The sequence below is a fragment of the Leucoraja erinacea genome, chromosome 16 (assembly GCF_028641065.1).
Source record: "Leucoraja erinacea ecotype New England chromosome 16, Leri_hhj_1, whole genome shotgun sequence".
In the NCBI taxonomy this organism is placed as follows: Eukaryota; Metazoa; Chordata; class Chondrichthyes; order Rajiformes; family Rajidae; genus Leucoraja; species Leucoraja erinaceus.
Window position 1 is genome coordinate 36,593,723 of NC_073392.1, and position 12,110 is coordinate 36,605,832.

The following is a 12,110-nucleotide window of genomic DNA, read 5'->3' on the forward strand; positions in this document are numbered from 1 at the left end:
AAGTTGTTATTCAGCACATAGAGGTGATATTTTTAACTCCAATGTTGCTTTCACAGTAAATTGGAATTAACAACATTCACAGGAGTATAAATATCCACTAAACTCACTCCAAACCACGTGTTGATCACTCGAAAATGCTCGGATATCACCGGGTTTGTTCACTCCACATCCATTGTGAGAAACACATTGATTTTTACAAATTGTGTCAATGTATAGGATAGTCTGAATAACATTGCCTAAAGAAGGCGATTGACAATGCAGGGTTAAACACTGCGCTCTGTATACTCCACATTTTATTTAGCCACCTTTTATTTCCACTTTATTGAATTGAGGCCATCTAAACAAAATAAGCATTTGTAATTTCTGTAAGGACCGCCCTTTAAATTGGGCCCGTTCCATTGCCAAATGTCTCGACAGCGAAACAGACTAAGTATATGGGTTTTATTGTCTGATGAACTTGAATGGGATAATTGGCTCAAAACAACCGAATTCTTTGAGTGTTTGAACTGAGTTGAATCGCGGCCCAGCAATCCGAGCCTATTCAGGCAGAGGTGGAGCAATTGAAACCTTTGCAGTGACTACCATCTTCCAGAGTGTCCAGTAATGACAGCTCCGCGTACAGTCTACCCGCAGTGTTGAATGAGCGATCAGCCCATTCAGTCGAACAATATTTGAAAGAGTAGGATCGGCTGGTGACAGAAATATAGAGGGGTAATTTATTAATCCATACTCCGAATGCAGCGAGGGTGGGGGTGGGGGGGGAGGGGATTTAGAAGTCTATAAAAATCTAACAAGTCGGAACGAGCGAAGTGGCATTGAGAAGAGGCCGGCCGGCACGCCGGCGGATCAGTCACCATGTCCCTGTATTTTTTAACCACACACACACAGCATGAGGAAACCTCTGCTCCATAAAATCCCCATAGGTAGCTCTATCCGTTCTTTGCGGCAAGCAATTGTAAAATCCTTGCGATAAGCACTCAGTGAAAGTTTATCTCGGGAAAAATCCCCCTCTTAACAGATCGATAAAGCTGACAATATATTGCAGCCGTTGAACAAGGTTAAGATTTAGACCGGTAAAATCCGAGCTGGAAGTCTTTTATTACTACTTAGATCAGATCGTACCGAGAAGAAATTAAAAGAAAAAAAGTTCGCACTGAAGTTGCTAATCAAATGTAACTTGTGGGCGCGGAACACACCGGGGAACATGCACTGGTGTCTTGGTTGCACCGAGTTCCTCTTTTAAAAATGGAAACTTGCTAGAGATTTCTGCACGACCTCTGTTGGCAAACCCCTCGCCCCCCCCCCCCCCCCCCCCCCCCCGCGAGGTAAAAGGTGAGTGTGTGTGTGTGTGCATTGGAAAGGTATTTTGTGGGTCTGCTGCGCTTTCCCAGCGAACACGCCCAAATAGATTAGTTAGATATATAGAAGCTGGGGGGAAGATCTGGGTCTCATTGTGGCGAGCGACTGCTCCGATCCAGTCCGGTGTAACCCAGCCTTCCGCTTCAATGTGGAAACGTGTGACATGCATACAGATGATGGATAATCTGTGACAGTAGGAACGAGTGCGGGATATCAAGTCTCCACTGGGATTTATAATTTACGACGGTATTTACCCCTGAGTACACCGACTGTGTTCACAAGGGTTGCCTTGTCTGCGAATACCTTGGACTGTCTTTGACCGGGACTCCAATCAGCGCGAGTAAAAGAATCGCAGCGCTCCGCACAAAAATACTTCTCAGCATGAACCGAAAAACCAGGCGCTGGCTCTTTCATATCTTCCTGTGCGTGGGAATCGTTTACCTTAAAATAGGGTAAGTGACTTTCAGGGGAAGCCTGCCTTTGCCCGGCCGTGCCAGCGTTTTACACTGCAAGCTTTGGCGGTGTGGTTGTGTTTTTGTGTGTATAATAACTATGTCTGCTGTGTGATTAGCTTAACTCTTGAATAGACGAGGAGCGCTTCGCTGACCGAAAACCCACCGGCTGTAGGGAGTGGGGAGTGGTGGTGGTTGGGGGGGGGGGGGGGTTGCCGTAAATGAACGGGACAATTTTTGAGCAAATCTAACTATATATTAAGCGCTTAAATATAGGAAAGTGACTGGACACCTGTGTCGCTGTGGTAGGCGAGAGAATATTGCAGGATACTGTGAGCACGGAATCCTACCAGACAAACTTTTTAAGATGTTGTGATTTCTAAAACATTTTAGAATGGATCAGTTTCAAAACGCAATAAAGCGGGAGCGGTTGTTGGGGGTCCCCGGGCCACTTCATCTTTTATGAAGAACATACAATGAGTTTATGGTTGTAAGCCGATATGGAAATGCTACCGATTTAGCCACTGTTCTGGCTTTCTCCTCTGCTGTTGCTTCAGATGTACATAACGTGATAATGGAGACGCGGCTTCACCGATAACATAATGGTGTGGGGGGTTTACACAGGACACAGCCGCCTCTGCCACAGTTCGTTCAGTAATCTCAGATGCGAACCTTTGCCACCCAGAATTTACCGCCTTTGTTCGTGGAGTTCGCTGGGGCATTGGGGGAGCGAAGAATGAAAAATAGTGTCACAACTGCCCCCAGTGAAGTGCAATATCATTCCCATCAACCCACCAGCAAGATTTGTGTTGTATTTTAGCGTTGTATTTGTATCGTGTTATTCTTCATGTACAATTAACTAACTTCCACCACGTTGCATGTTTCACTCCTTGGTCAACATGCAGCTCCACAACTTCCACTATAATGTAATGTGCTGTTCAAGGATATTTACATTTTTCGTGAATACATTCCATAATCTCTGTACTTGAGTTGGTTCGCCTTCTGAGTTCACACTACTACCATTGGTACCATTCCTTAAACGATTGGACGATCTAAACTACTCTAGTTCAGGTCATGGTCCTTCAAGTTCCAATTCTCAGAACATGGGCGGCTAAACCCTAACAAAAAAAATCAACTCTGGGCGTAAAGGATGGTCAAGTTGAGAAGGGAAGTTTTGAAAGTCAATAGTCTCGACTTCTCGACTTACGCCGTTCAAAATGATGTTGGCTTTTGACCATTGGGTAAAGTTATTTAAGTGATCATCCAGATCGAACTGAGTCCATGAAAAGGGAGAATTCTTTGAAAATGACATGTGCAAACTTACCTGGAAAAGTTCGAGGGAGCTTTAAGGATCTCGCAGTATTTGTGGTGTGGAGTGGGTGTTTGAGGTGAATAAATATTTGCCCTGTTGCTTTCTCATTCAATGTGCCCCTATATTTGCCACAGCGGATTCTCTTCAGTGGTGGCACTTGGAGCGAACATTATCTGCAGCAAGATCCCGGGACTGGCGCCCCGTCAGCGGGCAATCTGTCAGAGTCGCCCCGATGCCATTATCGTCATCGGAGAAGGGGCTCAGATGGGAATTAACGAATGCCAATTCCAGTTCCGATACGGTCGGTGGAACTGCTCTGCGCTCGGCGAGAGAACTGTGTTTGGCAAGGAGCTCAGAGTGGGTACGTTAAACCATGTGCAATCTGCTCTCGCTTTCAATCTGTCATCATCTGATGGATCATCGCCGTGTTAAAGATAACATTGTGCGAAATATACTCCTTGATAAAAGACATCACACGTTCCAATATTTGACCAATTTTAATCCCTGACATCGGTCAGGTGAAAGATCCCCAATCTAAAACCACGTAGAAGCAGAGAAAGTTGAACACGTTTAGAATTTTCAAGCAAAACCAAATTCCCGTTATTATTTGAAACAAGTGTAGGAAGGAACTGCAGATGCTGGTTTTAAACCGAAGATAGACACAAAATGCTGGAGTAACTCAGCGGGACAGGCAGCATCTCTGTCGAGCCCCTTCTTCAGAAACAAGCGGGGACCCACACATCTCACAGATTCTTACTAAAACAATCAAAGAAACTGGCAAAAACTTGCCTTGCCTTGGCCGTGTTTCTGATAGGAAATCACGTGTGAATTTGTACAGCCTGGGAATCCGCGATTCCCATATTCTGAGATTTCTCTAAACCAAAACAATCAAATGTTTATTTCCAAATGTGCCCGAAACGTCACCCATTCATTCTCTCTAGAGATGCTGCCTGTCCCGCAGAGTTACTCCAGCTTTTTGTGTCTGTCTTCGATTTAAACCAGCATCTGCAGTTCTTTCTGAAGTTCAGTCTGAAGAAGGGTTTCGGCCCGAAACGTTGCCTATTCCCTTCGCTCCTTAGATGCTGCTGCACCCGCGGAGTTTCTCCAGCACTTTTTTTCTACCTTCCTTCTCCTACACAATGGTTATTTCCACAAATCTTTGCTTTTGTAGTTAAGTTGCTTTGGTTGTCCACAAACAACGTTTCTTTTCTCCAGTCACTTTAACCAGGTTCATTCATGCATCAGACTCTCCCACTCTTGGCTGCGATTCAGGGGAACTGGCTCGTTCCTTGGTTACAGCACACACACGTTATCAGTCATTTCAGTTAGTTTAGTTTATTAAAAATCATTGTCAGACTTCAGAGTCCTCAACAGTAACAGAAAAGTTGTTCTTCGAAGCACCTGGTGATTTTTGGCTTAAAGACGATGCATTGAACTTATTCTGACTTCAAATAAATTAAGGTGTTATGTTTGCTGCTGTCCTTGCCCTAGTTAACTGAGCAAACTATCGTGCACTATGAATCATGCAACCATTGTTTCAGTCTGCCAAAGAAAGGGTGCAATTGTAAATCACATGTCCCATTTCTATATATCTATTTTATCCCCCACAATCTTTTGGGCAAATGTTTTTAATCTCATTGGCACAGAAGCAAACTGTACCATTTCTCACACAATTAGTTCCTACTAAAGATGGAATTCATTCAGAATGTAGAAAAGGGTGTGGCATAACCAATAATATGACAGAAACATTTTCTCAATAATTCCAATCAAGGGGGTAATGCAGTACATAATGCAATGGTTCTTACAGAAGGGAAACTGAGATTTCTTCCTCCCTCTCCTTCCTTCATGTCATCTCTGACACTCCTCAAATTCACACTTATTTTTATTTCATTCACTTGTTAAATACATGTGCGTATAAATATATGTTAAATAAAGGTGGTCAAATGGTGCTGCTGGTCGAACTGCTGCCTCACAGTGCCAGAGACCTGGGTTCAATCCTGAACTCGGGTGCTGTGTGTGTATGGAGTTTTCACATTGTCCATTGTGGGTTTCCTCCGGGCGCTCTGGCTTCCTTCCACATCCCAAAGATGGCAGGTCTGTAGGTTAATTGGTCTCTATAAAAAAAATTGCTCCTCATCTGTCTAGAGTCGTGATAAAGGGGAGAACATAGAAACAGTGTGAATGAGCGAACGATGGTGAGCATGGACTCGGTGGTCTGAAGGAGTTGTTTCTATGCTCTATCTTTCAATCAATCAATCACATAAACAGTTAAAATACTTTTAATACACAAACAAAGTTATTTTACAGTGTGGCAAAGAAGCAATATTTAGTTAATGGGATGTTGGATGACAACAATCTAATGCTTTTGATCATGGCCAAACCTAGCCATCACTACTGCGTTGGAAAATGTATAACACATTTAATGTACAAAGCTCTACATTCTACAATAACCTTTAGACAATCGGGAGGTATGTTTACAAAAGGAAATCTCAATAAATGGTGGTAACCATCTTTGACATAGAAATATCTGTCAGGGTTAGGCTATCAATTTAAACTGTGAACCCTGTAGGTGATGATGTGTTAGAACATGCAATAACCATAAAACATAGGCAAAAGTTAATCCTGAATCCACTTGTTAAAACATAAAGTTAAAGTCAGCTGCTTGAATTCATTTGCTGCAGACATTATTAACATAGTTTAATTCCTTTATTTGATACATGCACGTTATGCGTATCGCACATTATCACATAATTCATCACATCAGTTTGAATTTGTCAGACATCAAGCAAACTATGATTTTAATTTGATGTATTTATTGAGTTTTAATGGTTATGGCTCTGCCAAGCATTATTTTATAGGGTAAAACTTGGCACAAAGCATTAATGTGTGATCAGAATGTAAAACATAAAAATGCTGTTATTAATCCGAGTCTCTCGGCACTTTTAATAATTGTGCTCCAATGTCTTGATTGCAGGAAGCAGAGAAGCAGCCTTCACTTATGCTATTATTGCCGCCGGAGTTGCGCATGCTATCACTGCTGCATGCACCCAGGGAAACCTGAGTGACTGTGGCTGCGATCAAGAAAAGCAGGGCCACTACAACCAGGAAGAAGGCTGGAAATGGGGAGGCTGTTCTGCAGACATCAGATATGGAATAGGATTCTCCAAGGTCTTTATAGACGCAAGAGAAATCAAACAAAATGCCAGGACGCTGATGAACCTGCACAACAACGAAGCAGGTCGAAAGGTAAGAATTATACCTGCTCATCTTCAATGAATATCTTAAATGAATCATAACATATCATAAGATCACAAGATCGTAAATGATAGGAGTAGAATTAGGCCCTTCGGCCCATCAAGTCTACGCCGCCATTCAATCATGGCTGATGTATCTCTCCCTCCTAGCCCCATTCTCCTGCCTTCACCCCATAACCTCTGACTCCCGTACTAATCTAGAATCTCTCTATCTCTGCCTTAAATATATCCACTGATGGCGTCCACAGCCTTCTGTAAACAAGAATTCCACATATTCACCACCCACTGACTAAAGACCTTGCGCCTCATCTCCTTCCTAAAAGACCTCTAGTCCTAGACTCTCCCACTTTGGTCAGGAATTCTGAAGCACATCTGTTCCCTAGGTTTCAAGGAGTTGCATTGCTTAACTAAGTACAAACATACAGGGCAGAAGAAATGTTAAAAGTGTTGAGAATGCATTACCTATAACGCTGAAGTTGCCCAGGATATTTTCAAGTATTCACATGATTTTATTTTTTGATGTAACATAGACGGCACGGAGTAAAACATAGTTTTAAGCTGAAGGTAGTATATCATCACAATTTGAGGTATTTTAATGGTTTCATTTCAATTTACCAAAAAGGTACTTAAGGATGATGAGTTAATAGCATTTTCGTAAATCTTTGTATTTTAAAAGGTGAACAAAGATCGTTTCTGATCTTTGAAACCCTGCAATTTTCTCTCCATAATTATATTTGGGTGGGCTGATTAGATACGGAATGTCTGTTGTTGCTTCAGACATTGTTTCCAAGTTAGCATCTTTTCTCAAGATGGTATTAGGTTATAGCAACCAGGCTGAGAATGTACAGTGATATTATGTAATGTGGTTACTTTGATTGATTTTCACTGGCATCAGTTGATTTTACAACCTTTTATTCATAGTGCTCCATCAGTCTGGGAAATGTACAAATACACAGAGATTCTCAAGCTAATGGCACAAATATTATTTTGATCTAGGTCTGTGATCTTTCATATTCAAGTCATTATAAATGCCCACCCCTTTAAATGAAATGTTGACTGATTCATAGAGTATAAAGAACATTTTGAATCAAAGCATATTTGAGACCAACCAGATTAATTTAGTTTGAGGTGCAGTGTGGAAACAGGCTCTTGTGGCCTCCTAGACCATGCCCACCAGCGATCACGCATACACTAGTTCTGTCCGACACGCTAGGGATAATTCACAGAAGCCAATTAATCTACAAACATGCACGTCTTTGGAATGTGGGAGGAAACCAGAGCGCCTGGAGGAAACCCATGCATCACAGGGAGAACATAATAACTCCGTACACATAGCACCCGTGGTCAGGATCGAACCTGGGTCTCTGGCGCTATAAGGCAGCAACTCTACCGCTGTGCTACTGTGCTGCCCTAAACTAATGCCCAACGTGGGGCAACTGTATCTTCTAATTCCTCAGTTGTTATGTAACAAATATCCATCAGAGATAAAATCCATGGCAGATGTATATATTATCAAGTCTGAAGAAGGGTTTCGGCCCGAAATGTTGCCTATTTCCTTCGCTCCATAGATGCAGCTGCACCCGCTGAGTTTCTCCAGCATTTTTGTGTACCTTATATATTATCAAGAATACACAAAGAAAATAACAATCTTTTGAGATAGTGGGAGTGAGAGGAATTAACAATGCCTTTTATTTTACCACAATGATATTTAATGCACGTGGAATAATGATGAATTGGAATGCGAACATGTTGAATGTACGTCAGTAAAAAAAAATTCCAAATGTTATGTTTAAGAGCAAACTTAAAATTAATTACTGTCAATTAGTAACAAAATTTATCTCATGTGGTGTCAGAGGAAAAAATATTTATCCATCATTCTGTATTCTAAGCCAAACAATAATGTCCTGTAGTTAATTATAGCATACATATCATTTCAATATTTTTCTCTTAAAATAATTAAAAATAAGTTACCAATGCCATGGGGTGGGTGCTATGGTATCACTTTTCTCTGATCGTGTAATTTGCTTCCACATCTACTTCATGGCAATATTACAATATCATGTTCCACAGTGACATAACACAACTGCACAATTTTTACATGCCAAACATTCTTGTTTTTGAGGAAGTGAGATTTCAAGTGTATACTGCCAAACCAAAATTAACCCAGAAAGCCTTAGACACAGCTTTGTATGATAACTGCTAAACTTGAGGCAAAACCTTGTTCTGGAAAGGACTGAAACATCAAGTCTAGTTAGTGAAATGATTTTGGCTGTAGACATGGATCATGAAGTTAGCCCCTACTTTGTAAATTTACCTAAAAACACAACACCAATTGGTCTATTTCACAGATGAATCTAAAATGGAAAGTTCAGGGTTACTTGGTGAGACTGATGGAGCAGAAGAAACTGAAGAAATTAAAGATTCAGTCAAACAATGGCAAAAGAAATCAAACAGATACAAGTGTCAAAGCCTTCCATGGCCTACGAATAATTAAAGTGTATTCATATTCAAATCAATGGCGTTGAACTAGCTAAAAGGGGGTACATTTCCTGGACTGGCGATAAATTTAGCACCTAGTCATTGCAGTAACAAACAAGGCAATTGGAATGTTGCGCCCTGGTTGCAACCATGCAGAGATTAATTGTGAGGTTGAGGGCTCTGGTCAAGCTGCACTTTGAATCCTGCATTCAGATTGAATCATTTGGATGCAAGGGAATCATTCATGGCCTGAAGGGAAGACAGAGAGGAGGGCCATGTCGCTGACTTCTGTCAGCAAAGATTGATTTGGAGGACGCTGGCATGGCCAGTATCACTGGCTATCACTAATACTTGGGAAAGCAATGGTGAAGGGCGACCTGCGGCCCTGTTACAGAGGGAGAAAAGATGAGAAAGACGATATCAGGTCTGGCCTTGAAAGAACGCACAGGACATTGTGCTTTCTAAAATGTGCTTAGTGCCACCACAGTGATTAGTTCACAGCATTATGTCAAACTGAAAGCAGCCATCAAGAGGAATGGATAATGGAAGAATAAATACTTGAAAGCACTCAAAACTTTCTTTAAATATATTGTGATTTTGACAGAATAGCATACCAAAGGAAAGTTAAATCAATTAAATAAATCACCTCCCTCATTTGTTCCGAAGTTTAATGTTATTGTGAGGAATAACCCAATGTTGCATCCACGATAATCTTGTTTATCATTGTATAACTATGGGCGGCACGGTGGCGTAGAGTTGCTGCCTTACAGCACTTGGAGACCCGGGTTCGATCCCAACTAAAGGGCCTGTCCCACGTGGGCGATTTTTTTGGCGACTGCCGGTGACTGTCACAGTTGTAGCGGGTCGCCGAAAAAGCGGGAACTGAATCCCCCGCCACGACAATGTCCACGACAAGCTACACCAACCTACCACCTAGCAGGCATCATGCCACCGACAACCAACGACCCATTGGGACGGCCACCTATGAACGCACCTATGACAACCTACATCCACACAGCCGACAACCAAAGTCAAACTCCGTCCACCCGTGACAATCTACGACAAGCAGCGACCCTGTCGGCGACAACTGAAGACAACTGAAGTCAGTCGCCGGTATCTGTCGCCGGTTGACGTAGGTAATCCCCAATGGAATTCACCGAAGTCGGCACCCAGTGACAACCAACGTCTCCTGGCGACAACCTATGACAGAACCTAGGAGAGGATAAGACAAGCTACGTCATGCCCACAGTCGCCGAAAAGTTTTGAACATTTCAAAATCCAGTGGCGACCAGAGAAACGTTACGACTCTTTAGGCGACTTATGGAGACGACTCACGACCCATACAGGCATCACCCCGCGACCATATGGTGACAGCCTGGTTGCCCGTAGTCCCCGGAAAAATCGCCTAAGTGGGACAGGGGCTTTAGAGTGCTGTCTGCACGGAGTTTGCACGTTCTCCCCGTGACCTCCGTGGGTTTTCTCCGAGATCTTCGGTTTCCACCCACACTCCAAAGATGTACATGTTTGTAGGTAAATTGGCTTGGTAAATGTAAAAATTGTCCCTAGTGTGTGTAAGATAATGTTAATGTGCAGGGATCACTGGTCAGCACGGATCTGGTGGGCCGAAGGTCCTGTTTCCGCGATGTACCTCTAAACTAAACTAAACTATAACCTTAATTAAAGTTAAATATTTTGATTCGAATATTTTTTAAAAATTCCACAAAGACTACAAGGATGACCAAGTGGAAAATAATGATTTAGAGTTGAGAGATACAGTGTGGAAAGGGGACCTACGGTCCACCAAGTCGAAGGGGAACCATCCCTACACGGCTACACTCTAGGGACTATTTACAGGAGCCAATTAACCTGAAGACTTGCACGTCTTTGAAATGTGGGAAGAAACCAGAGAACCCTGAGGAAACCCATGCATTATTCCACAGGGAGAATGTACAAACCCAGGCTGGACCCATAATTAGGACCGAGCCCCAGTCTGGCGCTGTGAGGCAGCATCTCTACCGCTGCTTTGAGGGGCAACTTCATTCCTCTGTGTTTTCTGCATTCCTGATACATTTTAAACCAGTCCCCTGCAGCTATTATTAGTTCTAGTATGAGTTATGAAACACAATACCACTAAATTATTGTGATCCCCTAAAGCTCCTATTCATCCAAATGCATTCCGAAAATCAGGACCTTAAGACAAGATTAAAGATGAGTGCTTAGACCTTCTTAAACAGTAGCCACAATACTGTATTAGTTGTTTGGAATGAGATATATTGAACTGGGATTGTATTTTGCTATTGACAGAGTACTGTGGGTGTTTGGACATATAACGGACACAAGCCCTTGGTCTTGTGCTCAACATTATTCAGTGGTCCAGAGCGGGATTGTATGTGTGCCCACAGCAACTACACTTTCTGAAGTTATTTTGCCAAGAATGGCAGTATTTGATGATGCATTGATACATATGACGTTGGCTACCATTCTTGGATTTTGCTGCATTTGATCATTAGCGAGCAGCTTCTTTATCTTATCCAACCCTCCATCATTATACAGTGGCCTCTGGGCATGCAGGTCTCTGCCAGGTTTTCTGTGTTCCTTGCTGATGTGAAGATGGATATTGAGCAGAGGGAGGAGATCAGTCAGTCAGAGATCTTCAGGCTTTGGAGGTAATAATTGTGAGGATTTTAGGACATACTTTCATGCCTTAGAGGTAGCAATCGATTTGAATGCAATTGAATATTATTTGAATGATGTGGAATTTATCTAACAGCTGCAAAACTATGCTGACCTAAAGCTTTTTGGGAAATCAAGATTTTTTTATTGATGGTTTTCTTGTTGCCGCTACCCTAGAGCTACCTTGAGCTGAAATTCTTTAACCAGAAGGGAAAGCTAGTACAGATGAGAAACAACTTTGGTGTGGTTTATGAACTATGAGATATGTTTATAGTCAGATAACTTTGTCAGAAGGGATGACCTTTCAGAATGTCAAATGAAGAATGGAATGGAAATAGTGTGTTCAGATTTCACTGATTCTGGCCAAAAGGCAATATATTAATTTAGTTTAGTTTAGTTTAGTTTAGAGATACAGCGCGAAAACAGGCTCTTCGGCCCAGCGAGTCCGCACTGACCAGCGATCCCCGCACACACTAACACTACCCTACACACACAAATGACAATTGACATTAAGCCATTTAGAACGGAGACGAGGAAACACTTTTTCTCACAGAGAGTGGTGAGTCTGTGGAATTCTCTGCT

The 12,110-nt window shown here is 42.3% G+C and overlaps 1 protein-coding gene across 3 annotated transcripts in view; it reads left to right on the forward strand.

The window, feature by feature from the left end:
* Positions 1-1,319: 1,319 nt before the first annotated feature.
* Positions 1,320-12,110, forward strand: part of wnt7aa (wingless-type MMTV integration site family, member 7Aa) — a 38,305-nt gene continuing 27,514 nt past the window's right edge. The window contains exons 1-3 of one of the 3 annotated variants that reach the window (XM_055648187.1): positions 1,320-1,811; positions 3,258-3,484; positions 6,098-6,369. In XM_055648187.1, coding sequence (XP_055504162.1) covers positions 1,741-1,811; positions 3,258-3,484; positions 6,098-6,369 — 570 coding nt within the window. In that variant the 5' untranslated portion in view covers positions 1,320-1,740. The remainder of the gene's footprint in view (positions 1,812-3,257; positions 3,485-6,097; positions 6,370-12,110) is intronic. The other 2 variants (XM_055648188.1, XM_055648186.1) reach the window with 2 other exon arrangements.